Source organism: Schistocerca piceifrons, chromosome 4 (assembly GCF_021461385.2).
Source record: "Schistocerca piceifrons isolate TAMUIC-IGC-003096 chromosome 4, iqSchPice1.1, whole genome shotgun sequence".
NCBI classification, from domain to species: domain Eukaryota; kingdom Metazoa; phylum Arthropoda; class Insecta; order Orthoptera; family Acrididae; genus Schistocerca; species Schistocerca piceifrons.
In genome coordinates this window covers 74,446,959-74,474,760 of record NC_060141.1, presented here as the reverse complement: position 1 = coordinate 74,474,760, position 27,802 = coordinate 74,446,959, and the positions used below count along the sequence as shown (strand labels likewise).

General features: G+C 40.4%; 1 protein-coding gene across 1 annotated transcript in view; it reads left to right on the top strand.

The window, feature by feature from the left end:
• The window catches only part of LOC124795413 (chromosome-associated kinesin KIF4A), a 274,052-nt gene extending 254,307 nt beyond the window's left edge, over window positions 1–19,745 (top strand). The window contains exons 17-19 of the mRNA XM_047259435.1: window positions 1,132–1,308; window positions 9,521–9,597; window positions 19,105–19,745. Coding sequence (XP_047115391.1) covers window positions 1,132–1,308; window positions 9,521–9,597; window positions 19,105–19,186 — 336 coding nt within the window. The 3' untranslated portion in view covers window positions 19,187–19,745. The remainder of the gene's footprint in view (window positions 1–1,131; window positions 1,309–9,520; window positions 9,598–19,104) is intronic.
• The last annotated feature ends 8,057 nt before the right edge of the window (window positions 19,746–27,802 follow it).

The following is a 27,802-nucleotide window of genomic DNA, read 5'->3' as shown; positions in this document are numbered from 1 at the left end:
AAGATGACAGTAATAACTTTTTAAAAGAATGTCACTGTAGTGTACAAAGTTTCTTCAAACAGTATGAAAGTCATTGAAAAGGGCATAATCTAAAACAAGGTCATGATATACATACATACATGCTTGTGCACACAAAATGCAGTTATGGAGTGATTAGAACCAACGTGGAACATTGTCAAGACATAGAAGTCTTATTCTGTCAGTTTTTTTTTTTTAAATCTGTTGGTTAACTTGCCTGTACAGTGGATCAAATCTAACTGGCATAGTAGAGCCAACTTCTAACAGTAGTTGGTAGATTTAAAATATCAAGTTAGTGATCTGATGGAGTTGTTGGAGGCATGAGCATCACTTGGATCTGTTAGTGCTTTTGCCAGAGAAAAACTGCACATCTGTATTGTGGAGCTCTGGTAAAGTGCAAGACAGGCAGAGAATAGTTATGTATCACACAGATGGTGAATTCGAACAAGCTTTCTACGCTGGTGTGAATTGCTTGAGACACTGATAGTTTCTAGGGCACCCATAACGTGATCGAATCATCTTAAGCCTCCTGTGCAGCTTGTGTTCTGGAGCCCTGTGCTTTGTATCTGACATGACTACCTGTGTATTGCCATGCCAAAAAGCAGTGGTATATTGAATGGCGTAGTAGAGATGAACAGTAGTGAGGCAGAATGTTTTCAGATCAATCACAGTTTTCTGAAATTTGACAATTTCAATCAATAAGTAATTGTAGTTTCAGTGGGTGTCATGCTAAGCCTAAGTATATATGTTCAGTGCAGTAATGGTACTACATTAACGTAATGGGGGGAGGGGTAGGATTAAGTCACTCTGAGCGATTTTCAAGAATGGATATGTCCGCACCCACAATGAAAGATCTTTCATAAGAATTGCATACTTATTAAATTATTTTTAGAAAAGTTTGAGAGTGGTCCTAACTATTGTAAAAAAATTAATTAATTATAATCCTTTAGTACATTGTTCCCAATTGTCTGATTGCATTTATCTGCCCACAAAAATAGGCACTACAAGGTAATTATTTACAGAAGTAAGTGTTTTATAAAACTCTCATGATGTGATGTAATTACTGTTATTTATTATTTTACATACTCATAAAAATGTTTACTGAATTTTTAGACACACAGGAAGGAACAGTTAGAAATAACCTCAAAGAAGGAAAGCGTTGGTGAGAGCCATGTGAAATGCCAGTGTCGAGGAAAATGTGCGAGCAAACATTGTCGCTGCAAAAAGGCAGGTGACAGTTGCTCTGAAGACTGCAAGTGTGATTCCGGTGTCTGTGTTAATCGTGACCAGGTTGGTATTTTTCTCATAAAGAGTGTAAAATTAATTAACATTTACATGAAATCTCCCTCTCCCTTGAACAAAACAATTGTTGAAATTTCTGCAGTCATTCCAAACTTGCTACAACTATGATTGGCAAGGAACAAAATAAATAATCTTTAGGAGAAAAATGCTGCTGCTACATCTGGGGGTGGGGCTAGATTAGATGGTAAAATACATAAACACAATCAAATGACTTATATTTGTGCCAAATCCTCATAGTTTTCATAATTGAAAAGCTGATTAGTTATAGATTCAGTGACATTTTAGTCAGTATTCAGTAAAATGCAGTGAGTGAAATTCCGCAGAACTTTCAATAGTGGTAGTGGATAGAGTACTATGGTATGAATTTAAGATCACCATTTTGCTCGCTTAGACAACTTTGTTGTGTCGTCAGTGGTTGATCAGCCATGAATTAGTTTCCCTTCCTAGAGCAAGTATTAATATAAATTGTTGATATTTAAGATATTTTTGGTAATACTTAGTGTTTACTGCCCTTGTACTTAAGTTTTAAATTATAGATTTTATTTCTTTTCCAATCTAGTAGGTTGGCCCTTTCAACGGCATTGGGAAGCCAGTTTCCCACTTTTAAAAACTGGCAGGTAGTACACAAGTCTTAATGGATCTAGGTTGTAGTAGTTACGCAGACATACATACATGCACAGGATAGAGTAGGGTTGCCAGATAAAGAGAAAAAAGGTGTTCCCTCCATATTTTAATGACTGCTCTCTCTCCAAATGATTTTGGTACATTACAGTTGCACACACCCATGGGCATTGGCGACATTAATACTTGTTCTTTGAGAGTCACATTAATACAAGAGACATTTTCCAGTAAACAACTAAATGAAAACCTAAAATTACACAAATACTAAATACATAATTACTAGGATTTTGTACATTAAAAGAGCAAAACATTACCTTCTGGTATTTAGTTATACTACATAGGAGTAAATCCTGATATATTTTATATTCCACATTTGTTCAGTTGAATTTTGTTGATAATCTGGCATTTTTTATTGTATTGCCATTCATTAATTTAGAAAAAGCTTCACAAGACTGACTACCATAATTTAACACTACTTAGAGTTCTGCTTTGATTTTGTCTACTGAGCACCTGTTTCGTGTATAATTCCACTTTTTTCTCACAAGTGGAAAAACACTCTCCACGGAGACATTGGATCCTTTGTCTCTGAAAGAAAAAGGAAAAAAAACCTAATAACTTTAAATAAGTCTGGAACATTGTGATCAGGTACTGTTGAAAAAAAAAACTGCCATATTGATAAGGCACAACATTTCTTGCTTACATTTTCTGATATAGTATCACTACAACTGCTGAACTTTCCATACAGGTCATCAACACACATGATTACTAAGATGAAGTATTTCCACAGCATTATCAAAATATTGAAAGCAAATTTCCTTTAGTAGATCAAATGCTTCTAAAGATGCATACTTATTATTTTCAGTAAAATCAAACTTCTCCAAAATACTTCAGTGTAGAGGTGTAAAAACTGGTGAAATCTGTAGCTATTTAATTTTGCAATGATACAGACAGCCTGTTCATGAGTTCCTTTGCCTTGCTGCTATAGAAGTTATGTTTTTATGGATTTTTGTGGTGAGAAGTTTCAGTTGTTTGTATATTTCGAAAATACTTAAATCACATCTTTCCAGAGTTTTAGTACTATTTCCAATTGGCTTCCAACATTCGTAATGAAATGTAAGTAAATTTCAGGCAAAACTAATTGCTCAGAATAGTCATTAATGAAAATTGTTGACAATAATTAGGACAATCATCAGTGTTCCGCAAGTAGCTTTTAACTGCATCCTAATTGTGCAGCAGTCTAGTTACAGCAGGAGTCAATGAAAGCCATCTGGTGTAAATGCGACATAGAATGTCAGCCAATTCCAAATTCACAAATTTAAAAAATGATTTCAGTTTGTCTCCTCACTGAATGTTAGTAGGTCTCCTCCTCCAAAACTAACATTTGCTATGATGATACCTGATGTACACCCAGTTATGAAGCTTTGGCATATCAAATCGGGTATTGCTACAGAAATTTCATCAGCATTCTCGACAAAATTGAGTTGGGGCAGTCGTTTAAGGACAGTTCAAAATTTTTAAAAAGTCTTTAACATTCACGGGAGCTAGCACATTTTTCACAAGCACCTCTGTCTTCGTACATCATTTTTCAGTTTTGAAGCAATTGTTAAGTTGGTGAAAATATGGGGTAATGGTTTATTCCCACAGTCAAGGCTCAGGTAGCTTAAATTATGCTTTGCAGTGTGATAAACTAAACCCAGTTCACATGCTACATCATCATCTCATTCAATTTTGTTATTAAAGTTTACAAAATAGTTACAGAATTTAGATTGTCTGTACTTGAATTTTCTGTTTTATGCTATTAATACAGAAATGTCGTTAGAGATCACTGTCCACCGTGAACAAGGCTAAAATCCTTTCTGCACACCATGCAGTATGCTGTATCTTTATTCCCCCCTTCCAGTTTTACCCATGAAAATAACTTCCCCATTTCTTCAAATACACTTACTGATGATGAGATTTTACTTTCTTCTTTGGAGGAGTCTTTAAAACATTGTTTTCACTATCACTCATTTGTTATTACCACTATCACTCATTTGTTATTACCACATGTTAAAGACTATAACTTGATCCAGCCTTTAGTCAACTACAGGTTGTCTCCATCTGCTAAAAAGATAAAACATAGTAGTCAATAGTAATCGACTGAAAAATCTGTCAATACAAAGAATACTAATAATAATCAAAAAGTAAAGCAGATTGTCCATGCGCTCATTGCCGCAGAATAATGCTGCGTTTCGTTGTACTTTCACAGATGTTCTTCTGGTGACTTCCACACAGCCGCCGCCCCCACCCACACCCCCAGTGGTAGGGCAGAGCTCTGGGAATGTAGGGGTGTTTATATGTCACCAGACATCCAGCTCTTGTGTGTACTGAAGGCATTGCTTGAACTTCTTCAGCCTCCGATGCTGGCAGTGACGATACTGCTTCCTCTTGTGGTGCCGAGACTGTGCCATCCATGTCCAGTAGTGTGGAAGGTGACACGTTTTGTTCAGTGTGTACATCCTCTTCGGTCGGTAACATATGTGCAGGTTTGACGTGTTCAAATGATCCCACTTGTGTCTTCGCATTTTGATCTATATGCATGGTATGTTCATCCCGAGAGGGAACTCTGTAGGGCCCAGAATATGAGGGTTGAAGTGTTGACTTGACAGCGTCTGTCCGTAGCATCACATGTATACGTGACTGTAGACCTTTGTGCACGAATGTAGTTACCGCCCCATGTCTCGAGACAGCAGCTAGGTGAAGTCTGACAATATGGTCACTCGCAGTGCATTAGGCAATTTGGTCTGTTGTGGCCCAGTTTGATCAGTGGAAGAATTCTGTCGGCAGTCTTAAGGGTTCACCGTAAACCAGTACTGCAGTGGATGCTCCTAAATCTGCTTTTAATGTTGTACGAAGGCTCAACAAAACCAGTGACAAATCTGATGACCAAGTCTGCATGTGGCACATTTAAGTGGGTTTTAACATTCTATGCCAGCATTCCACCATTCCATTGCTTGTTGGGTGGTAAGCTGTGGCATGATGATGGTGAAAACCACAGAGGGTAACCAATTCTGAGAACAGCGTCGATTCGAATTGACGCCACTGGTTTGTGGTGACATGTAAAGTGCAGCCGAAACGTGTGATCCACGACGAAAGAAATACCCCTGCCACCATTTCCACAGAAATGTCCAATAATGGAACTGCCTCCACTGCAGTAAGGAGGTAACGGTACCCTCCCGACAGCAACAGAGGTCCCACGATGTCCAGGTGCATGTGTGAGATACATAGGATTGTAAGTGAGATGTTTCCTACCACTTTGTGCATGTGTCTTCCAACCTTAGCCCCCTGACAGTCTAAGCACATTTTTGCGCAGCTACGGCCGGCCTTCCTGATATTTGGCCACATGAATCTGTCCGTCATCAGTTGGACACTAGCATTTATTTTCGGATGAGCCAACCCATGGATGCTGTCAAATAATTGCCATCACAATTTCTTAGGTACAAAAGGTCTCGGTTTTCCTTGTGATAAATCACACCAGCCTCGCAAACTCTGCCACAGGCGTAACCTGGATGTACTGTCGTAACGGAATTCCGCAAGTTGTTGGTCTGTCTCTTGCGCAGCAGCTAACTCACTTGTAGTCAATGGCCTGAGAAATTGATTCCAACAGAGTCAGGAAATCTGTCAAGACGTTCGCAGCTCCTTTTATATGCTGCAGGTCTGTTGTGATTTGTGTGATGAATTAAAAGTTGTCTAAATTGTCATGGTGAACAGCCATCCTTGTTCCTACTGAAGAGAAAGTAATTGGCTTGTAGTCTGTGAAAACCTTGAATGGCTTGGCTTGCACTTGTGGCCGCAAATGTCTGACAGCTTCATAAATTTCCAGCAATTCCCTATAATAAATGCTACATTTAACTTATGACGATGTGAACTTATGGGAGAAGCAGCCCAGAGGCTGCTAGTGGCCTTCGACATGCTGATGTGGAATTGTGCCAGTGGTTTGCTGGCTGGCATCTGCAACTATTGCCAGTTGTGCCTGAGGAACCAGGTGTGCCAACATGATTGCCTGACATAGACGCCCCTTGGTCTTATTGAATGCCGTCAGCATCTCTGGTGTCCATTGCAAGGGTCGTTTGCCCACTGCATCCTTGCCGGCTAGTGCTGATGTCAAAGGTGCCTGGATGGTTGCCCCATTCGGCAGATGTTGTCTGTAGAAATTAACTCCTCCGAGGAACCAGTGTAGTTGGTGATAATTGAAGGGGGGAGGCATCGCTTCGATAATGGCAAGTTCATCTTGCAGTGGGCAGATGCTGGCTGCTGTCACAGTATCCCAAGAATGGCACCTGATGTCATCGAAGTAAACACTTTGATTCATTGACCGAAATGCCATCTGCATCAGTGCGTTGGTAAACGGTCTTTAGATGCAGTTCGTGCAATTTCTCAGATGCCGAAAAGACAAGGATATCATAGACATATACAAAGCAGTACGGTAAACTTCTTACTACTTCGCCAAGAAACTTCTGTCAAGTTTGTGCCACATTTTTCAAACCAAAATGCATAGGGAGGTATTCAAATAAACCGAATGGCATAATGACTGCCGTCTTCGGTGTATCAACAGGTGCTACCAGTATCTGGTGATATGCTTTCTGGCAGTCAGTGACACAAAAAGTGGTAATGCCTGCCAGCGCGGGCGTAAAATCCCTAATATGTGGTATCGGATAGTGATCAGGAATAGTACGGATATTGAGTGTCTCCACGTGGTCTCCAGGTCCTGTCTTTCTTCTCCACTAGATGACGTGGTGATGACCACGGGCTGTCAGTTCTACGAACGACTCCCGAGCACAAGAGTTCTTCGAATTCTGCCTTTCACTGCGGTGAAACGATAAGGAACTATGTGCCACGGGCGCTGAGATACTGGTTGACCAGGTGTAGTCCTGATGTGATGGACCGTTTTGTGCTTAACTGTCTGCGCACATGGCACAGATTCGCAGTTTGGTGCATGTGGCGTTGCCTGTCATCGAACAGGCCTGTCATCGAACGTAGGCAGAGAACCTCATACTAGGGTGCCTTTAATGCTCTGCTTACCCCGGCAGATGCTCGATGAGCTGATATTTCCTCCAACCGCATAATGAAACAAGAATTCTGCACCCAATATTACATTTGACATATCAGCAATCATGTAAGTCCATGGTAAACGATCTTGGAAACAGAGATGTACGTCTATCTGGCATTTTCCATAAGTCACATTGAAGTCTGGTTTGCTGCTGTGAGCCTTGGTTGAGAGGGACGAAGCTTCACATCGCAACTTCTAACAAAAAAAATGCACTGACGTCTGGCCTGAGTCGATTAGATAAGCATGGCCATATTTAGCATCTGTGACAAAAAATCGGTGGGACAGCGAAGGTAAAGAAAAAGGACTACTCGCCAGTAGTTTCCTGTCAACGCTCTCACCTCGCAGTGGTAGGTGCTGATGTTCGAACTCACAACCTGTGGCAGCTATCACCAGCTGCTGTTGCCATTTGGGTGAGTGCAGGGTGACGTGCATCGCATTGTCTTGTTTCCGAGGTGACAGTGGGACCAGCAGATATGTTTTCTAGACACATTGCTATCTTCCTTGCTCTTCTTTTACGGGGTTGCTTTACCTCCGAGCAATGTCAATACCTGTCACTGCATGTTGTCAGTGTGTTTTCGTAGCTCATTCAATTGTTGAGTAACATATGTTTGTTGGCATTGGCACTGTATTGCTGCAGCTTCCTGAACATCTGTACTGCTGCATTCGAACGTCACAGACGACGTACACCCTGCATCTAATGAGGCATAGACTTTGTGAGCATGTGAGAGCAACAGCGAAAATCGCGCACCTCGGAAAGCACCACAACTGTTCTAACTGCCTCTGGCAACTGTGCGCGCCATACATGTTGCAGCGTCGTATCTGGCAACTTGATGTCGTCGCCTAAGCTTCAGAGGTGCCACCAAAATTCCGAAGGTGACTTATCTCCTCTCTTTTTCACCATGTAGTGCTTGTTGGATATGTTGTTGCACTCGCCGATGTAGTCATTCAAAGAGAACTGTTTAAAATGCGTACACTTCTGCATGGTGGGCAGGCGAAGTATTATATCTGCACTGTTTGTTGCTGTTTTACTGCCAAATGCACTAACAGCAATCATAAATTTGCTGTCTTCGTGTAGACTGCTGTGGTACTGGAAAGTCAGATCAATCATTGCAAGACATAATTCCGGTTTCTCAGGAATGAACTGTGGTCGACGTATCTTCATCTTGCTAGTGTTATCTGCCGAACAACCGTTTCTTGGTGCAATAGAAAAGTTTCCTGGTTTTCAGTGTCGCATCATAAATCTTCAATGTGTTTCAATAAAGCGTCTCACCAATCTGTAGTACTCTGTGCATCACCCAGACACGCCGACTCTGCAGTGGACGATACTGAACAGTGCTGCATTTGCTCGTCTAAAACGGAATTCAGTATACGGGGTCACCACTTTAGCCAACTACAGCTTATCTCCATCTGCTAAAGAGATATAACATAGTAGTCAGGCAAAAACTTTTTATTTACTAAAGCTCGAACACCAGTCAACTGAAAAGTCTAAGTCAGTAGAAAAATTACTAATAATAATCAAAAAATAAACCAGATTGTCCGTGCAGTTGATGCCATAGAATAATGCTGCATTTCATTGTGCATTCGCAGATGTTCTTCTGGCGACTCCCACAAGCAGTTTGCTTGAACACAATGCAAGTTGTGTGCACAGAGTACAAACAATGTCAATCGTGATGAGAAGGCTTACACTCTACAAGCAAGTATCAGAAAGATGCTACTTTTGAACCATTCTTAGTTTGCTTTGCTTGCAGTTGTTGCCAACATTGATACAAAATAAGAGTCTCTGACCAGAGATAGTCACATTCCAAGCTAAAAATATCTTCTCTTCTATGGGCCATGTTAAACCTGGCAATTTTTCCCAACAGAAAGTTATCAGAACTTAAAACAGAAAATTAGTGACTTCGGTTAAAGAAAAAAATGGAGGGGCAAAATTAAAACCAAAAACAAAGGAATCCATTAATAATTGATTATCTGGCAACTCTAGGATAGACTAATGTGAAGAACTGCAGCAAACCAGTCTTCAGACTGTAGACAGCAGCAGCAGCTTTCATTGTGTCCAAGTGCTTTTTGAAAGTCATTGAAAAGTCTGCAAATTGCTCTCATCTATTTATTAATTTATTTATTTATAGTAATAAACTTCCAGAGTTTCTGGCTTTCAGTGTGTTGCACTTGTATTACAAAATTTATTTTGCTTCAAGAACTATGTCTGCACTTTTCATGCGTACAATTTTTTGATCTGACCGGATCCTGAATGTTTCTGGGACATGCTTACAATTACAGTGAATTCCCAGCTGCGAAGTTGATTGGTCACAATATAGGTTTTATATGTATTAGTTGCCTGAAATAGTTTCATATTTCTAAATGTGAGCTAAATGAAGAAGAAACTGCACGAATGATTACGTAATATTCTTTGCATAGATTTAAAATTGTTTATGTGTAACAGATATTATAAGTCTAAGAATTTATTTGACTTTATTTTTGTTCTTATTATAGCCAAGGAGGTTACTTTTTGACTTCTCCAACTCTTCAGATGAGAAGGATGAAACTGTGAGCAGTGGAAAGAGGTCACGGTAAGTGAAACGATCTTATCTTGTTATATCAATGAGAAGTCACAAATGCAACACTGATAAAATGAATGAGCCACCAAAAATAAAACATTGACCGTTAGACAGTCTTATACAGGGTACAGCAGAATCGACTAAGCAGTTTTAAGGAGCAATAAAAAGTAAATCTGCATGTATACAGAAAAAGTTTTTTTTTTTCTAAATTAGTACAATACACCATTTTACTTTCATTTAGTTTTGAAAATAATGTCCTCAAGATGGCGGCCATTAGCATCAATACATTGTTGTAGATGATCCCTGAAGTTTCAAGCAGCTCTTGCACACACATTGCGGGGTATGGCATTCACTTCATCAGTAATCCGCTCTTTTAACTCCGGTAGGATGTGAGGGCGGCTTTTGAAAAAACCTTTTCCTTCAGATATCCCCAAGGAAAGTAGTCACAAATGCTCAAATCTGGTGACTGCACAGGCCACTGGAGATCACCCCTCAGAGATGAGGCGTTCCGGAAACATTTCTCTTAAAACATCAAGTGAAATTCAAGATGTGTCAGCAGTAGCTCCATCCTGTTGGAACCACAAGTCCTCTAGTCCATGTTCCTCAACAATCTCGCCCATTCTGGGTTGCAGAAAATTTTGCGACATTCAAAAAGCAGGAGATCCCAGGTTCGAGTCCCGTTCGGGGCACACATTTTCATTTGTCCCCATTGACGTATGTCAACACCTGTAAGCAGCTAATGTTCATTTCATTGTAATTTCATTCTAATGAGCTACATGGTCACCAATGGTATCTGTTCTTTCGTGCATGTCCGAAAGGACAGATACCATCTTAGTATATTGAAAACTAACGTGTGGAATTCACTGTCTTGGTCACTCCTTCTTCTCCAAAAACGTAAGGGCCTGTCATGCCAGATTGTGATATGGCACACCACACTGTCACTTTAGCAGATTGTTGCGGCCTTTCATGAATAATTCAGGGGTTATTTTCAGCTTAGTAGTGAAAGTTTTGCTTATTCACGCACCCACTAAGATGAAAATGTGCCTCATCGCTACTGAAGAAAGCTGCATTCAGAGCGATCTGAGCAAGCATTTTCTCACACAGATTTTGATAGTTGGTGTAATCCGCTGGGTGTAATTCTTGAGAAATCATTATTTTGAAAGGATGGCACTTCAAATCGCATTGCAGAATCCTCCTCAAACTGCAGTCTGAAATCCCCAATGCAACAGCATATCGTTGAACAGAATGTTGTGGTGATTGCTGAACTGCTGTTCTCACCTGCTGCACATTTTCTGGCATTCTGATGGATCTGCGTCGGACATGTGTATCTATTGTTAGTGTGCTACCAGTTTCCTCTAACTGCCGAACCCAGGACAGAATTGTGTTTGCATTGTTGTATGGAATGTTGAACTGTCACCGAAAAGCTCATTGTGTAGCAATCACAGATCTTCTGTTTTCATAATTAGTGTGAATGGCAAAATCACAATGTGCACCGGTCCAGACCATGTTGGCTGCTGAAATGGGGTCAACGACTGAACAAAGGCAGACCACATGCAACTGCCTACTCCCACCACAGCGCTAGCGGTAATCAATAGAAACTGCTTAGTCAGTTCTGTCACACCCTGTAGTTAGTGATGATTGCTAGGCATTTGAACTATTAGTTGTCCTGTAGGGGCATCTGAAGTGAAGTGTGTGTATATTCATATTTAATCAAGAACACTTCCTAACAAAAATTAATGTATTTGAATGCAGTGAAGTAACATGTCCAGATGTGTAATATTTTCTAGATCTTTATGCTGTGTTACATTAGAGTAAAATCTCCAATGTTCTGTGATCATCTCCATCATCTTTGTCAGGATCAGCTAACTCTCGTAATGATTTTGATGGACTGACTGACGGCAAGAGATATTGCAAATTGCATGATCCCTTAAACAAAGATTATTCTTAAGTGGACAGTGCATCTCTTGTATACACTTATTCCTTCATACATGGCTACTTCTTATAAAATAGGGAGGGTCCTAAGCAGATGAGGCATAAGATCTATTTTATGACCACCCAAGAAGATAGATACTGTGCTCTGTTCAGGACAATCTTGGTCTCAGCATGTGGGAGTATTGAACATAATATGCTTGGTATAACATTTGCTTTCTTTTCAGTGACTAATTTTTGCATCATACTAGGTTTCTTAATATTTTTTTCATTCTGCTCACTGTGTTCTGTTACACTCCCCAGACACTAGAAACTTTTCACTTTCTTTAGTACTTGCCTTCTAATACAACCATTGCTACTCCATCTTTTTGCTCATTCTCACAGTCACTTTACACTTCTTTGCATTAAATTTCTATCATTATTTTTCCAAGACTTGCTCCCACACACTTAGCCTTTTCCATACCTCTCCTCAATTTCCATCCACCATTGCTTTCATATTTTCATCTCTCTATCACACTTTCACTCCTACAATTATCTTATGTGTCACGGTGATGGAAAGTAATGGGTATAATGCACTCACTTGCCTAAAAGCATTTTTCTGTTCTAACAAGTCTGTCTTGTCTACTACAACTTCTACACAACTCAAACTTCTGTGATACATTTCCTTTAACCTTCTCGTAGTCAGTCGTCAAATAATGTTTCTCATAAAGGTTTCCCAGATGTAAAAGATTTTCACATAACTGTTGGTTAAAGATGGAGAAGTAGTATTTGAAGTAGACTCCATCATATCTTTCTAACGTGGTTAACAAGAAGATACTATAGTTTGTGTAAAAAGGCAGATAGACAATCTCATACAGGGTGTCCAGAAAAGGACTCCCTGGTTTCAAAATTAAATATCTCGAAAACAAAGATTGATAGAGGAATGCAGTAAACGGTATGTTTATTTTGAAAGCTGTAAGAAGTTTATACAGCAGTTTGAAATAATAGTTACAAAAGCTGCTAACAGATGGTGCTGTAATCGCCATACGTAATGCCTAGTATAAATAGTGATCCGAAGCCCAGAGCGATCAGTTCTACTATTGAAACATGAAAGGAGGTTAGCGTACCGAAGGAAAAGATTAAAACCATGTACTCCATTGAACAACGCGTTTTTCTGGTGCTAGAGTACCACAGGTTAGAAGAGAGTCCTACGGCAACAAGGCGAAGTTTTCAAGTATGATTTAATGTTCCAAAAGGACCGATGCGAAAATCATTCGTACGCTCTTTGCAAAATTTCAACGAACAGGCAGCGTAACTGATGATCTAGTGAGGCATGTTGGCCGCAAGCAAACGGCAGTTACGCCTGAAAATATCGCCACAGTTTCTGGAATTATTCAGCGAAATCCAATGTCATCCGTCCGTAAAAATGCATCTGAGACTGGTTTGAAGCATTCCAGCATGCAGAAAATACTGAGAAAGAGTCTACACATGTTTCCATTCAAAATTCAAATGCACCAGGCCATACCCGTACGAGCTGTGCAACAAAGGGTTGCCTTTGCTAATCACATGCTCACAATGATTGATAGTGAAGGATTTGATTTTGGCTGCGTCTGGTTTACAGATGAAGCACACTTCCACCTGAATGGGTACGTGAATAAGCAGAACTGGCGATTTTCATAAACGGCTTTATATGGGGACTATAATTTATAGTCTGTATAGATCATAAACTCTGAACATTCCTCGAATTTTTTTCTTCTTAATTCTTCAGTTATTGAGTCAGTGGTGTAGTCAATGTGTCGACAAGAGCCGTTTATGATGATGAAACAAGCAGATTTCCTCCTGAAGAACAGACCATCACATCAAACTTAATCAAAGTTGAAATTAAAGGAGTAGCAGTAGAAAATAGTCAATATGCGTATTTCTCTGGCAACATTACAAATTTGCAGGTATATCAGCTCTCCATTTAGAGGAACATTATTGAGGTAACTAGTCCAACATCAGCAAACAATGCCATAACAGTGTATCTGTCTTCATAGAAACAGATAAAATGTACATCATAATCATCATCAGTATATATAAATTCCAATGTTATCAGATAATTTTAGAATTTCTCATTCAGTTTCTTTGGAGGCCATATAAATTTCTCTTTTTAGGTAACAAATTTTATTTGTATAATCATCGTTGAATGAGTCTGGTTGCTTGCAGATTGCTGTATAGAAATGCTGTCTTAACATCAAAAGTTTTACTTGGATTTTAGTCTGATCCTTACTCTTGTTCAAGACCTCTTGCAATATGCAATGACAGGTTAAAGGTTTTGCATTCTTTAGAAGTCCTACGAGACTTGGTTTCCAATCTTATTAAGGGTTTGTATTCATCAGACATGGTTCTTTAAGGCATCTGAAATAGAAATGTCTTCTGTTTCCACTATCATGCCAAAGCTTGTGTTAATAATGCATTGCACTGGATACATGTCATAGTCTGCAAATCTGATGGGTGGCCTAAAGTTTTGTCAACTTGCATAGTTTTCGTGGTAATCAAATGATATGTTGCAGTCTTTAAAGACATCACAGGGTGTATCATCAGGTACCTGGTTTCCATGTGGATGCTGAATTTCATTCTTCTTTTCTTTAACTATAGTAACGTCTTCTACTACTAGTACTACTACTCCTCTCACATAGCCACTGCCTCTAGGTGTTTGTGTGAGTGCATCTTTCCTATTTCTGAAATATTTCCAGCATTCTTTATTATTGTGCTTGTCTGCGGCTCATCGCATCCTGTCTGCAGCTCATCGCATCATATGTGTTGAGCAGTAATCTGTACTGTAAATATTGTTGTTATTCTATCTTTGACTTGTCTATTGTTTGACTTCCTGCTGTAATATTTATAACTGAAAAAAATTCAATGCACATCTTCAGTTGTTGAATCTGATTTTTTGCAACAATGTTTCTGATTGTTTAAGCATTTGACAAGCTGATGTGCGGTTTGCTATTTTACCGGTTATGTTTCTGCTGACATTCTAATCTATGAAGACCTGCACCTCAAGACCTTGCTCAGTCCAAGAATACATATTGTTCAGTTTCTCCTAATGGTTTAACCTCCTGTCCAGTTACTACTGAGCACAACTTCTTTGATTCTAATATTAAGTGTAGTTTGAATCACCAATAGATTCAACTGACATTTCTTTGATGTTCCTCTGCTAAATGTTCCCTTTGTGAATGGAGAATTCATTGATAATAGACAAAATTTTCTGTTGATGAACTTAAAATCAGCTAACTGATTTTTTCTGGCTGTACTTTGACAAGTGACAAAATAATTCTGTGAATTTCATTTACAGACATTAACTTGCCAGCTGATTCCCACCTGGGGAGCAGCATGTGTTATTACACCTCTTCCAGTATTCTGGCAGATATGTCAGCCTCAAATTGAATTTGCCCAGTGGATTAATGGGGGCCTATGTGCCAGATAGTGTGGATGTGATTTTTTGGTGGTTTCCTACATCTGACGAGGTGAATACTGGACTGTTACCCATATCCTGCTTCAGTTACATGATTCTCAAACATTTGAAAAAATATTCACACACTTTTACATTGATAATGCTACATGTAGACAGTTGGGGTACATGTATTCCACGTTGCGGGGAGGGGGGAGGTGGAAATGGGATGGAGACAAGAAGGGCATCCTGCCACCTCTTAAACTAACAATGCCAAATACAAAATTAATCTCACCAAACCTGTGTAGATATGGGACAAAGGCGAACGAAAAGGGAAAAGAATTTGCTATTTGACATTACTTTGGACTATTTGCTGATTTACAATGCATTACTGACCTGTGCATGTGCTCCTTTATAAAAGATGACAAATAGTTACGTATCCAATTTTCTACTTCCATGTATCTTGCCCATACCCCCCCCCCCCCCCACCCCCCACCCCCGTGAACCATGGACCTTGCCGTTGGTGGGGAGGCTTGCGTGCCTCAACGATACAGATACCCGTACCGTAGGTGCAACCACAACGGAGGGGTATCTGTTGAGAGGCCAGACAAACGTGTGGTTCCTGAAGAGGGGCAGCAGCCTTTTGAGTAGTTGCAGGGGCAACAGTCTGGATGATTGACTGATCTGGCCTTGTAACATTAACCAAAACGGCCATGCTGTTGGGGTACTGCGAAGGGCTGAAAGCAAGGGGAAACTACAGCCGTAATTTATCCCGAGGGCATGCAGCTTTACTGTATGGTTAAATGATGATGGTGTCCTCTTGCATAAAACATTCCGGAGGTAAAATAGTCCTCCATTCGGATCTCTGGGCGGGGACTACTCAAGAGGACGTCGTTATCAGGAGAAAGAAAACTGGCGTTCTACAGATCGAAGCGTGGAATGTCAGATCCCTTAATCGAGCAGGTAGGTTAGAAAATTTAAAAAGGGAAATGGATAGGTTAAAGTTAGATATAGTGGGAATTAGTGAAGTTCGGTGGCAGGAACAACAAGACTTTTGGTCAGGTGATTACCGGGTTATAAATACAAAATCAAATATGGGTAATGCAGGAGTAGGTTTAATAATGGATAAAAAAATAGGAGTATGGGTAAGCTACTACAAACAGCATAGTGAACGTATTATAGTGGCCAAGATAGACACGAAGCCCATGCTTACTACAGTAGTACAAGTTTATATGCCAACTAGCTCTGCACATGACGAAGAAATTGAAGAAATGTATGATGAGATAAAAGAAATTATTCAGGTAGTGAAGGGAGACCAGAATTTAATAGTCATGGGTGACAGGAATTCGGTAGTAGGAGAAGGGAGAGAAGGAAACAAAGTAGGTGAATTTGGATTGGGGCTAAGAAATGAAAGAGGAAGCCGTCTGTTAGAATTTTGCACAGAGCATAACTGAAGGTTGTATACATGGAAGAATCCTGGAGATACTAAAAGGTATCAGATAGATTATATAATAGTGAGACAGAGATTTAGGAACCAGGTTTTAAATTGTAAGACATTTCCAGGGGCAGATGTGGACTCTGACCACAATGTATTGGTTATGAACTGTAGATTAAAACTGAAGAAATTGCAAAAAGGTGGGAATTTAAGGAGATGGGACCTGGATAAACTGACTAAACCAGAGGTTGTACAGTGTTTCAGGGAGAGCATAAGGTAACAATTGACAGGAATTGGGGAAAGAAATACAGTAGAAGACGAATGGGTAGCTATGAGGGATGAAGTAGTGAAGGCAGCAGACGATCAAATAGGTAAAAAGACGAGGGCTAGTAGAAATCCTTGGGTAACAGAAGAAATATTGAATTTAAGTGATGAAAGGAGAAAATATAAAAATGCAGTAAACGAAGCAGGCAAAAGGGAATACAAACGTCTCAAAAATGAGATCGACAGGAAGTGCAAAATGGCTAAGCAGGGATGGCTAGAGGACAAATATAAGGATGTGGAAGCTTATCTCACTAGGGGTAAGATAGATACAGCCTACAGGAAAATTAAAGAGACCTTTGGAGAAAAGAGAGCCACTTGTATGAATATCAAGAGCTCAGATGGAAACCCAATTCTAAGCAAAGAGGGGAAAGCAGAAAGGTGGAAGGAGTATATAGAGGGTCTATACAAGGGCAACGTACTTGAGGACAATATTATGGAAATGGAAGAGGATGTAGATGAAGATGAAATGGGAGATATGATACTGCATGAAGAGTTTGACAGAGCACTGAAAGACCTGAGTCAAAACAAGGCCCCGGGAGTAGACAACATTCTATTAGAACTACTGACGGCCTTGGGAGAGCCAGTACTGACAGAACTCTACCATCTTGTGACCAAGATGTATGAGACAGGCGAAATTCCCTCAGACTTCAAGAAGAATATAATAATTCCAATCCCAAAGAAAGCAGGTGTTGACAGATGTGAAAATTACCGAACTATCAGTTTAATAAGTCACAGCTGCAAGATACTAACGCAAATTCTTTACAGCCGAATGTAAAAACTGGTAGAAGCTGACCTCGGGGAAGATCAGTTTGGATTCCGTAGAAATGATGGAACACGTGAGGCAATACTGACCCTACAACTTACCTTAGAAGAAATATTAAGGAAAGGCAAACCTACGTTTCTAGCATTTGTAGACTTAGAGAAAGCTTTTGACAATGTTGACTGGAATACTCTCTTTCAAATTCTAAAGGTGGCAGGGGTAAAACACAGGGAGCGAAAGGCTATTTACAATTTGTACAGAAAGCAGAGGGCAGTTATGAGTCGAGGGGCATGAAAGGGAAGCAATGGTTGTGAAGGGAGCGAGACAGGGTTGTAGCCTCTCCCCGATGTTATTCAATCTGTATATTGAGCAAGCAGTGAAGGAAACAAAGGAAAAATTTGGAGTAGGTATTAAAATCCAGGGAGAAGAAATAAAAACTTTGAGGTTCGCCGATGACATTGTAATTCTGTCAGAGACAGCAAAGGACTTGGAAGAGCAGTTGAATGGAATGGACAGTGTCTTGAAAGGAGGATATAAGATGAAAATCAACAAAAGCAAAACAAGGATAATGGAATGTAGTCTAATCAAGTCGGGTGATGCTGAGGGAATTAGATTAGGAAATGAGACACTTAAAGTAGTAAAGGGTTTTGCTATTTGGGGAGCAAAATAACTGATGACGGTCGAAGTAGAGAGGATATAAAATGTAGACTGGCAATGGCAAGGAAAGCGTTTCTGAAGAAGAGAAATTTGTTAACATCGAGTATTGATTTAAGTGTCAGGAAGTCGTTTCTGAAAGTATTTGTATGGAGTGTAGCCATGTATGGAAGTGAAACATGGACAATAAATAGTTTGGACAAGAAGAGAATAGAAGCTTTCGAAATGTGGTGCTACAGAAGAATGTTGAAGATCAGGTGGGTAGATCACGTAACTAATGAGGAGGTATTGAATAGGATTGGGGAGAAGAGGAGTTTGTGGCACAACTTGACTAGAAGAAGGGATCAGTTGGTAGGACATGTCCTGAGGCATCAAGGGATCACAAATTTAGCATTGGAGGGCAGCGTGGAGGGTAAAAATCGTAGAGGGAGACCAAGAGATGAATACACTAAGCAGATTCAGAAGGATGTAGGTTGCAGTAGGTACTGGGAGATGAAGGAGCTTGCACAGGATAGATTAGCATGGAGAGCTGCATCAAACCATTCTTAGGACTGAAGACCACAACAACAACAACAACAACAACCACCTATATAAAGATTCAGATGTTCACAAGCTAATTCATTTGCGGAGTTATTTATGCAGTGGACTCTGCTGACTTTAAAGATGAGTAACCATTTTAGCAATGTTTCAGAGAGTGCAGTTGAATAGACAACTTTTTCACGCAACGTGCTTAACATGAATGACCAATTCTCTGCTTAAAGAGTAATTATTACAAGCATACATGAAAAACTGTAGATGTAGATGAACATTGTGCACAACATATAACAAAATATGAATAAAGAAAAACAATTATAACTCTCAACAGATCTGCTGTCTAAGATTCCAGAAAAATACAAAGAAATAACAAATTAACAGTGGTTTATTTCTACCTTTCTGCTCATTTGGAACAATGTATGAAATTTAAACAAGTTGGTTGCAGTTATAATGTATAATTTCAATATGTTTCAGGTTATCGTCAGATGATGAGATAAGCTCGGAAGCAAAAAAGAGGAAGAGTGTGAGATTTTTTTCCTCTTTGACACAGGAATAAGTGTGTTCATACTGGACTTTTTACATTTGTATATAAATTCTTTAATCTTACTTTTTGTAGCTGTAAAATAATGACTGAATACCACGCTTGTATATGAACTGCCTTATTTTACCTTTTTTATCTTTTTATATGTCCTACAAGTACAGACAGTGTGATGTGTGGAACACAGAAATAAAATGATGGAAGGGTTGGAGATGAACAACATCTATGATGTAGGAATGTTGGGATTCATAGTAGAGTTTTACACGTGTATAGGGCAATTTAAATTATCTTAATACTGTAACATAATGACCATCACTGACTGAAAGCAATTTTTGTAAATAAATTATTTTATATTTTGCATGTGATGCAACAAAATTTCTTTTATAAAACTTGACAATTTTTGTTTTGTTATAATGTGTCACAAAAGATGAAACATTTTATAATATTGAAAGGTTGTTTCTATCAATGATCTCCTGCTTTTGCTACACTGAAATTTCAAATTTTTATAAACCATATTTTGTTGTAAATAACAGCTTATATGTATAAAATAAAAATAATTTATGCTGAATGCAGAATATTCAAAATGTTTTATTAAAAAATAGTATTTTCACCGAGAAAACGCGAATTAGATACGATTGCATGATGACAGATTCCTGCTTCATAAGCTATCAATCACTTAGCATTCACAGATACGCTCTACTCCACATTCTCATTTCCATATGCACCTGGAGATAATTTTAACTGCAACTATTTCCAAGCTTCTCTTGCAGAATACATCTTGTTAAATGATATAACAGAGTCTTTTCTTAGAAACTGTTGGTCCTGAATGCATCAGTTATTTGTTGACTTGGTAATAGTTCACAGTACTCTAGCATTATAGCATACCTATGAAATTGAGAGTGAAACTTATTTGAACTTTTATATAAGTTAATCCAGTAACAGTTAATGCCAGCATCACTGATGCGTCAAGACTAAATACAGATTTTGTGAAGGAAGATCAGGGAGTCCTTTAATATTTTATAAAACTGAGAAAAGTGTGTCATTTAAAAGTTTTGAATACTTGAATATAGTAGTGCTGAATCCCAAAGAAACTAAGTTTGTAGCTTGTAAATTACGGTCATTTTATGCATCTAGAAGAGGAGTAACGGGGCTTTCTTAAACTTTCCAGGCTTTATATATTGCTCCATTTTCCGAAATCAAGGCATGACAGCATGTAAAAACAAATCTAATATAGCATCACGTTATATACTTGGAGAAATTGTTCCACTTCAGAGGCTAACAAAATTTTTAAAAAAGTAGGCATACAACAATAGTTTGTTGAGAAACTGAAATGACTTTACAGCAGGTACGCACAGAACACCTGTGGCCTGCCCCTCACTTGTGAACTTTGTTCTTTAGAGCCACTCCAATCTCACAGGCATTGGGGTAGGATCATCCTAGTGTTGAATGGCAAGACATTCTGAATGTACTTGATCTGTCAACGTTACCCTTATCGCAAATCAAACAGTGGACACGTCAGGTAGGAACTTCAACAATGTAGGAAAAGGCAGATTGCTACTTACCGAAAGAAGGCATGACCCGCGAACTCCAGTATCTCAGGCTGGAATGCAACCACCACGTGTGATACAAGTAGCAATCTGAAGGGGGCAGGGAAGGGACAGTGTGTACGTGTGGGAGGCGAATGCTGTCTGAAGTGTACAGATACCAGACTGCCAACAGGTGCATCATCAGGAGGTTGTGGGGCGGGGAAAAAGGAGATGAGCCGGAAAAGACGGGTAGATGCATTGGCAGGGTGCTGCAAATAAGCAGGGTGGAAGACGAGAATGGGCGGGAGATAAGATGGAAGGGTTGGCAACAGTTGGGTGGAGGGTGTGGGGATAGTATGTTACCGTCGGTTGAGGCCAGGATAGTTACAGGTATGGAGAATGTGTTGTAAGGATAACTCCCATCTGTGCAGTTCAGAAAATGTGGTGGAAGGAAAGATCCAGATGTGTCTAGTAGTGAAGTGACCAATCAAATGAAGTGTGTATTGTTGAGCTGCATATTGTGCCACAGGGTGGTCTACTTAGCTCTGAGCCACAGTTTGGCAGTGGCTGTTCATCCTGGAGGACAGCTGATTGGTAGTCATACCAATATAAAAAAACTGTGCAGTGACTGCAACAGAGCTAGTAAATGACATGGCTGCTTTCACAGGTGGCTCAACCCCTGATGGGTGGGATAAACAGGACTGGAATAGGAATTGCTGGGCAGGTGGATTGGGCAGGTTTTGCACCTGGGTCTTCCTCAGGGATATGATCCTTGTGGCAAGGGTTTGGGATTGGGAGTGGCATAGGGATGGACTAGGATGTTGTGGAGGTTGGATGGGCGATGGAACACCGCATTAGGAGGGGTGGAAAGTATCACGGGTGGAATATCCCTCATTTCAGGGTATGATGATAGGTAATCTAGACCCTGGCGAAGGATGTGGTTCAGTTCTTCCAGTCTTGGGTGATGAAAGGGACACTCCTTTGTGGCTGGTGGGGGTGGGGGGTGGGGGGGGTGTCCACGGTAGATACGTTTGCAGACTAGGTTAGGGGGTTAGTGCCTGCCTGTGAAAACCTTGGTGAGACTGTAATATTTCTGGCTTTGCAGCCATCATATTCGCCTACAAGAAGCTCCTTTTAGAGCAGTTGAGAAGGCAACTGTGGCAAGATGACGTAATGTGGTGTGAGGTACCAATGACAGATGATTTGTTCAGTATGGATAACGTGAGAAAGACCACCTAAATCGTGGTCCTCTATGATTGGCTGCTGCATTCGGAAGTTGCGCGCCAAAATACAATCTTCTAATGTTAATATTAGTCAATCTAAACAGCATATTTTCTTGAATTTCAAATTAAAGTGTTTCCATTATTTCGCAAGTACAGGGTGTTCGTAAAGTCTAGGAACACTTTCAATTATTTATTGCACAAGAATTAAACATTGTATGGACGTCATACATATTGCATTTTGAAGAGAAACTCTGAAAGTTTTTTTACAAACATTTGATATGCGAATCTTGAGTGACCCGGCAGATGCCAATATGGTAATCCAATCCTTGCCATACCCGTCCCAGCATGTCTCACACTGGGACATCCACTTCTTTTTTCCAGGCACAAGCAACCCATCGTAACGAATTTGTTGTGCCAGTTGTAAATGGCCTTCCTTGTTGGTTGCTTCTTACTGTACTTATCTAAACATCTATTGAACAGCTGTAGCACACTTGTTTTTGTCAAACTTTAACAAACAGAAAGCTCGCTATGCACCTGAACTTGCCGTGTTTGCGACTAGCCCTGACTATTGGCAAATTACCAAACTACGCTGTGGTTGTATATATGAGAAAAAACTTTCAGGGTTTCTCTTAAATACGACATATGCATTGATATCTGTGCAATGTTTGGTTCTTGTGCAATAAATAATTGAAGGTGTTCCCAGACTTAATGTACACCCTGTATTAATAACCAGCAGAATAATAAAAAACGAAAAGGCAGACAAACCACTGTGGTGATCTTTGGATCGCGCCTAACTTGGATGGCGGGCGAAGTGGTTCGGCTGTAATATCAGAGTTGGTTTGGCAGTCTCGGAGAATGGACATGCTGTCCGCTGCAGTCAGTTACAGGGTGTATACGGGCACAAGGAAAAAAAAAAATCCCGGATATTCCGTTTAAAAAATATGCTTTTTCCTGGGCGAAAATGCACTTTTCCATGCTAAGTGACAGTAGGTTTTCCGTAGATTTTTCCTCGGAACTGTAAAACTTTTTATACACTCGTTAGAACACACACACACACACACACACACACACACACACACACACACACACACACACACACACACACACACACACCACCCAAAAAAAGGGAGGGGGGACGGATGACAGTAGTTATGGAAAGACTTTTAATGGAGAAGGGGGGGGGGGAAGAGAGAGAGAGAGAGAGAGAGAGAGAGAGAGAGAGAGAGAGAGAGAGAGAGAGAGAGAGAGAGAGAGAAGTAGATCTTCGACTTGCAGCAACATATACGCTGCATATTTTCGTATTATGAAAGTATAAATTCGAATTGCACCAAACACAGCGCGTTAGTTTCCAGAGCGTTGAAACAGAGGTTGCCATGTCCTTTTGTATGCCAATCATATCTCATGCCACGTGATCTCGCCAGCCGATGACAGCAGATACTCAGAGCTTAGGACACGTGTTATAGTCAGCCAATAGCAAAATCACTGGTTACGTTGAGCGAAATATCAAAGAGGAAAAGTTAACGGATAACATTAATATACATAGAATAACTACAAGAAAAGCTAAGTTTTCTCATATAATATTGGTCTCTAAGGTTAACAAGCTACATGTGATATTGATCTTTTTTTTTGCGCGTGTTATACGAGGGTTGTTTCTTAAGAAAAGGCCTTTCGCGCGTATAGTCCCGTAGTTCGCGCGGACGCAGCAACAAGCCACCACGCCACTTGCCGGCATCCTTCCCGTTCACACTGATGCAAGTTGCAGCTCTGTAGCTGACGTGTACACATCGCTGTGCTACGTTATAATGTTTACGATTATTGAATCGCCCGCCGCGTCTGAGATACGGCCAGTGATATGTTTTTTGACCGCGAGAAGCCTATCAGCTGCAGAAATTCATCGTCAGTTAACAGAAGTTTATGGCTTGAATGCAATGAGTGAAGGTAAAGTGCGTCAGTGGGTTAGAGAGTTTAAAAATGGCCGTCAAAACGTCCACGACGAAGAACGCTCAGGCCGGCCCCCTGTGATCACTGATGATTTGGTGGCTGCAGTCGAAACAAAGATTCGTGAGGACAGAAGATTCACAATTTCCACTCTTTCTTTGGAATTTCCACAAGTTTCAAGATCGGTTTTGTACAAAATTGTGTCTGAAAACCTAAACTTTAAGAAAGACAATACTATGTAACCTAATTGCGAGTTATGACTCGTAAGACTTGGTCATTGCCGATGAAATGGTACCGTTTTTATGACGCCCTGCCTTCAAAATCTCTAGAAATTCGAGGTGAAAGTGTGCACCAGCAGAAAAATGTCCAAGGAAAGACTTGCTATCTGCTGTGTGGAAACATGTTAGGTGAAACGGAAAAGCCACTAGTGATTGAAAACCGCGCTGTTTTGGAAACATAGGCCAGACAAACATGTGGTTCCTGAAGAGGGGCAGCAGCTTTTCAGTAATTGCAGGGTCAACCAAAAGAAACTACAGCCATAATTTTTCCAAAGGGCATGCAGCTTTATTGTATGGTTAAATGATGATGGCATCCGCTTTGGTAAAATATTAGAGATAAAATATTCCCCCCATACGGATCTCTGGGTGGGGACTACTCGGGAGGAAGTCGTTATCAGGGGAAACAGAACTGGTGTTCTAAAGATTAGTGTGTGGAATGTCAGGTCCGTTAATTGGGCAAAATAGAAAATTTAAAAAGGGAAATGGATAGGTTAAAGTTAGATATAGTGGGAATCAGGGAAGTTTGGTGGCAGGAGGAACAAGACTTCTGGTCAGGTGAATACAGGGTTATAAATGTAAAATCAAATAGGGGTAATACAGGAATAGGTTTAATAATGAATAAAAAAATAGGAACGCAGGTAAGCTAATATGAACAGCACAGTGAATGCATTATTGTAGCCAAGATAGACACGAAGCTCACGCCTACTACAGTAGTAAAAGTTCTTATGCCAACTAGCTCCGCAGATGACGAAGAGATTGAAGAAATGTATGATGAGATAAAAGAAATTATTCAGGTAGTGAAGGGAGACGAACATTTAATAGTCATGGGGGATTGGAATTCGATAGTAGCAAAATGAAGAGAAGGAAAAGTAGTACGTGAGTATGGAATGGGGGTAAGGAATGAAAGAGGAAGCCACCTGGTAGAATTTTGCACAGAGCAAAACTTAATCATAGTTAACACGGGGTTAAGAATAATGAAAGAAGGTTGTATATGTGGAAGAGTCCTGGAGACACTCGAAGGTTTCAGATAGATTATATAATGGTACGACATTTAGGAATGAAGTTTTAAATTGTAAGACATTTCCATGGGCAGTTGGGGATGTATATTAAAACTGAAGAAACTGCAAAAAGGTGGGAATTTAAGGAGATGGGACCTGGACAAACTGAAAGCACCAGAGGTTGTAGAGTGTTTCAGAGAGAGCATTAGGAAACGATAGACAAGAACAGGGGAAAGAAATATAGTAGAAGAAGAATGGGTAGATTTGCGAGATGAAATAGTGAAGGCAGCGGAGGATCAAGTAGGTAAAAAGATGAGGGCTAGTAGAAACCTTTGGGTAACAGAAGAGATATTGAATTTAATTGATGAAAGGAGAAGATATAAAAATGCAGTAAATGAAGCAGGCGAAAGTGAATACAAACATCTTGAAACTGAGATTGACAGGAAGTGAAAAATGGCTAAGCAGGGTTGGCCAGAGGACAAATGTAAGGCTGTAGAGGCATATATCACTAGGGGTAAGATAGATACTGCCCACAGGAAAATTAGAGGCCTTTGGAGAAAAGAGAACCACTTGTATGAATATCAAGAGCTCAGATGGAAACCCAGTTCTAAGCAAAGAAGGGAAAGCAGAAAGGTGGAAGGAGTATATAGAGGGTCTATATACAGGCGATGTACTTGAGGGCAATATTTTGGAAATGGAAGAGGATGTAGGTGAAGATGAAATGGGAGATATGATACTGCATGAAGAATCTGACAGAGCACTGAAAGATCTAAGTCGCATCAGTGTCCCGGGAGTAGCCTTGGGAGAGCCAGCCCTGACAAAACTCTACTGTCTGATGAGCAAGATGTATGAGACAGGCTAAATACTCTCAGACTTCAAGAAGAATATGATAATTCCAATCCCAAAGAAAGCAGGTGTTGACAGATGTGAAAATTACCGAACTATCAGTTTAATAAATGATTAATGGAAAATCTCATATAAGATGTGAAACAAATACTAACAAAGAGATAGAGGGGCTGGCCAGTACTTACCTCAGCTCAGTACAGCCGATAGATACACTTAAAACAGAACTGAAAATTTACATTCCTAGCTTTCGGAACTTTGTTCCTTCATCAGGGAGGAGAGAGGGGAAAAAAGGGAAGAAGGGAAAGTGGATTCAGTTACTCACAACCCAGGTTATGAAGCAACAGGGAAAGGTAAACAGGGAGGGTAGCAAGGATGGAGGCATGGTTGTCAGAGGGAAGCCAAAGATAGTTGTTGAGGGATTCGTCACTGGAGCAGATACGTTTGCCAACTACACCAATAACCTGACCAGTGCTTTCCTCTCCCGCAACTATCCTGCAGACCTTGTCCACAAACAGATTTCCCGAGCAATACATTCCTCCCCGTCCAACAACAATGTTCCTACCCCCAGACCACACAGAAGCATCCCCCTTGTCACCCAATATTATCCTGGCCTCGAAAACATCATCAAATTACTCCGCCAGGGATATGACTTTCTCAAGTCAACCCCTGAAATGAGATCATCCCTTGACAAAATTCTCCCCACACCACCCAGAGTTGCCTTTTGTCGCCCCCCTAACCTCCGTAACATCCTTGTTAAACCCTACAATATTCCCAGACTACCTTCTCTACCCAGCGGTTCCTACCCCTGTAACCGACCCCGCTGCAAAACCTGCCCCATGCAGCCCCCCACAACCACCTACTCCAGCCCCGCTACTGCTAAAACATACACAATTCAAGGCAGGGCTACGTGTGAAACTACACATGTCATTTATCAACTGACATGCCTGCACTGCACAGCCTTTTACATCGGCATGACAACAACCAAACTGGCTGAGCGCATGAACGGACACAGACGAACTGTCCGCCTAGGAGATGCCCAATACCCAGTAGCGGAGCATGCCCTCCAGCATAATTCTAGGGACCTAGGAACCTGCTACACCGTATGTGCCATTTGGCTTCTCCCACCCAACACCAGTCCCTCTGAACTGCGGAGATGGGAACTTGCACTTCAACACATCCTTTCATCCCGCCATCCCCCTGGACTGAACCTACGTTAAACAACCTCACTCTCATTCACTCTTCAGTCTTCTCCTCTTTCCTTTTCCTCTTTAGCCATTCACGCATCTTTTCATCCTACATAGTTGTGTTTATCTTTATACTATATACCTCTTTACTTCTGTATGCATCCTCTTTGGTTTGAAGCTGGCACAGTACTTACAGTAGAATATCTTTGGCTTCCCTCTGACAACCATGCCTCCATCCTTGCTACCCTCCCTGTTTACCTTTCCCTGTTGCTTCATAACCTGGGTTGTGAGTAACTGAATCCACTTTCCCTTCTTCCCTTTTTTCCCCTCTCTCCTCCCTGATGAAGGAACAAAGTTCCGAAAGCTAGGAATGTAAATTTTCAGTTCTGTTTTATGTGTATCTGTCGGCTGTACTGAGCTGAGGTAAGTACTGGCCAGCCCCTCTATCTCTTTGTTAGTATCAGTTTAATAAGTCACAGATGCAAAATACTAACACGAATTCTTTACAGACGAATGGAAAAACTGGTAGAAGTCGACCTCTGGGTAGATCAGTTTGGATTCCATAGGAATGTTGGCACACATTAGGCAATACTGACCTTTTGATAATATGGACTGGGATACTCTCTTTTCAAATTCTGAAG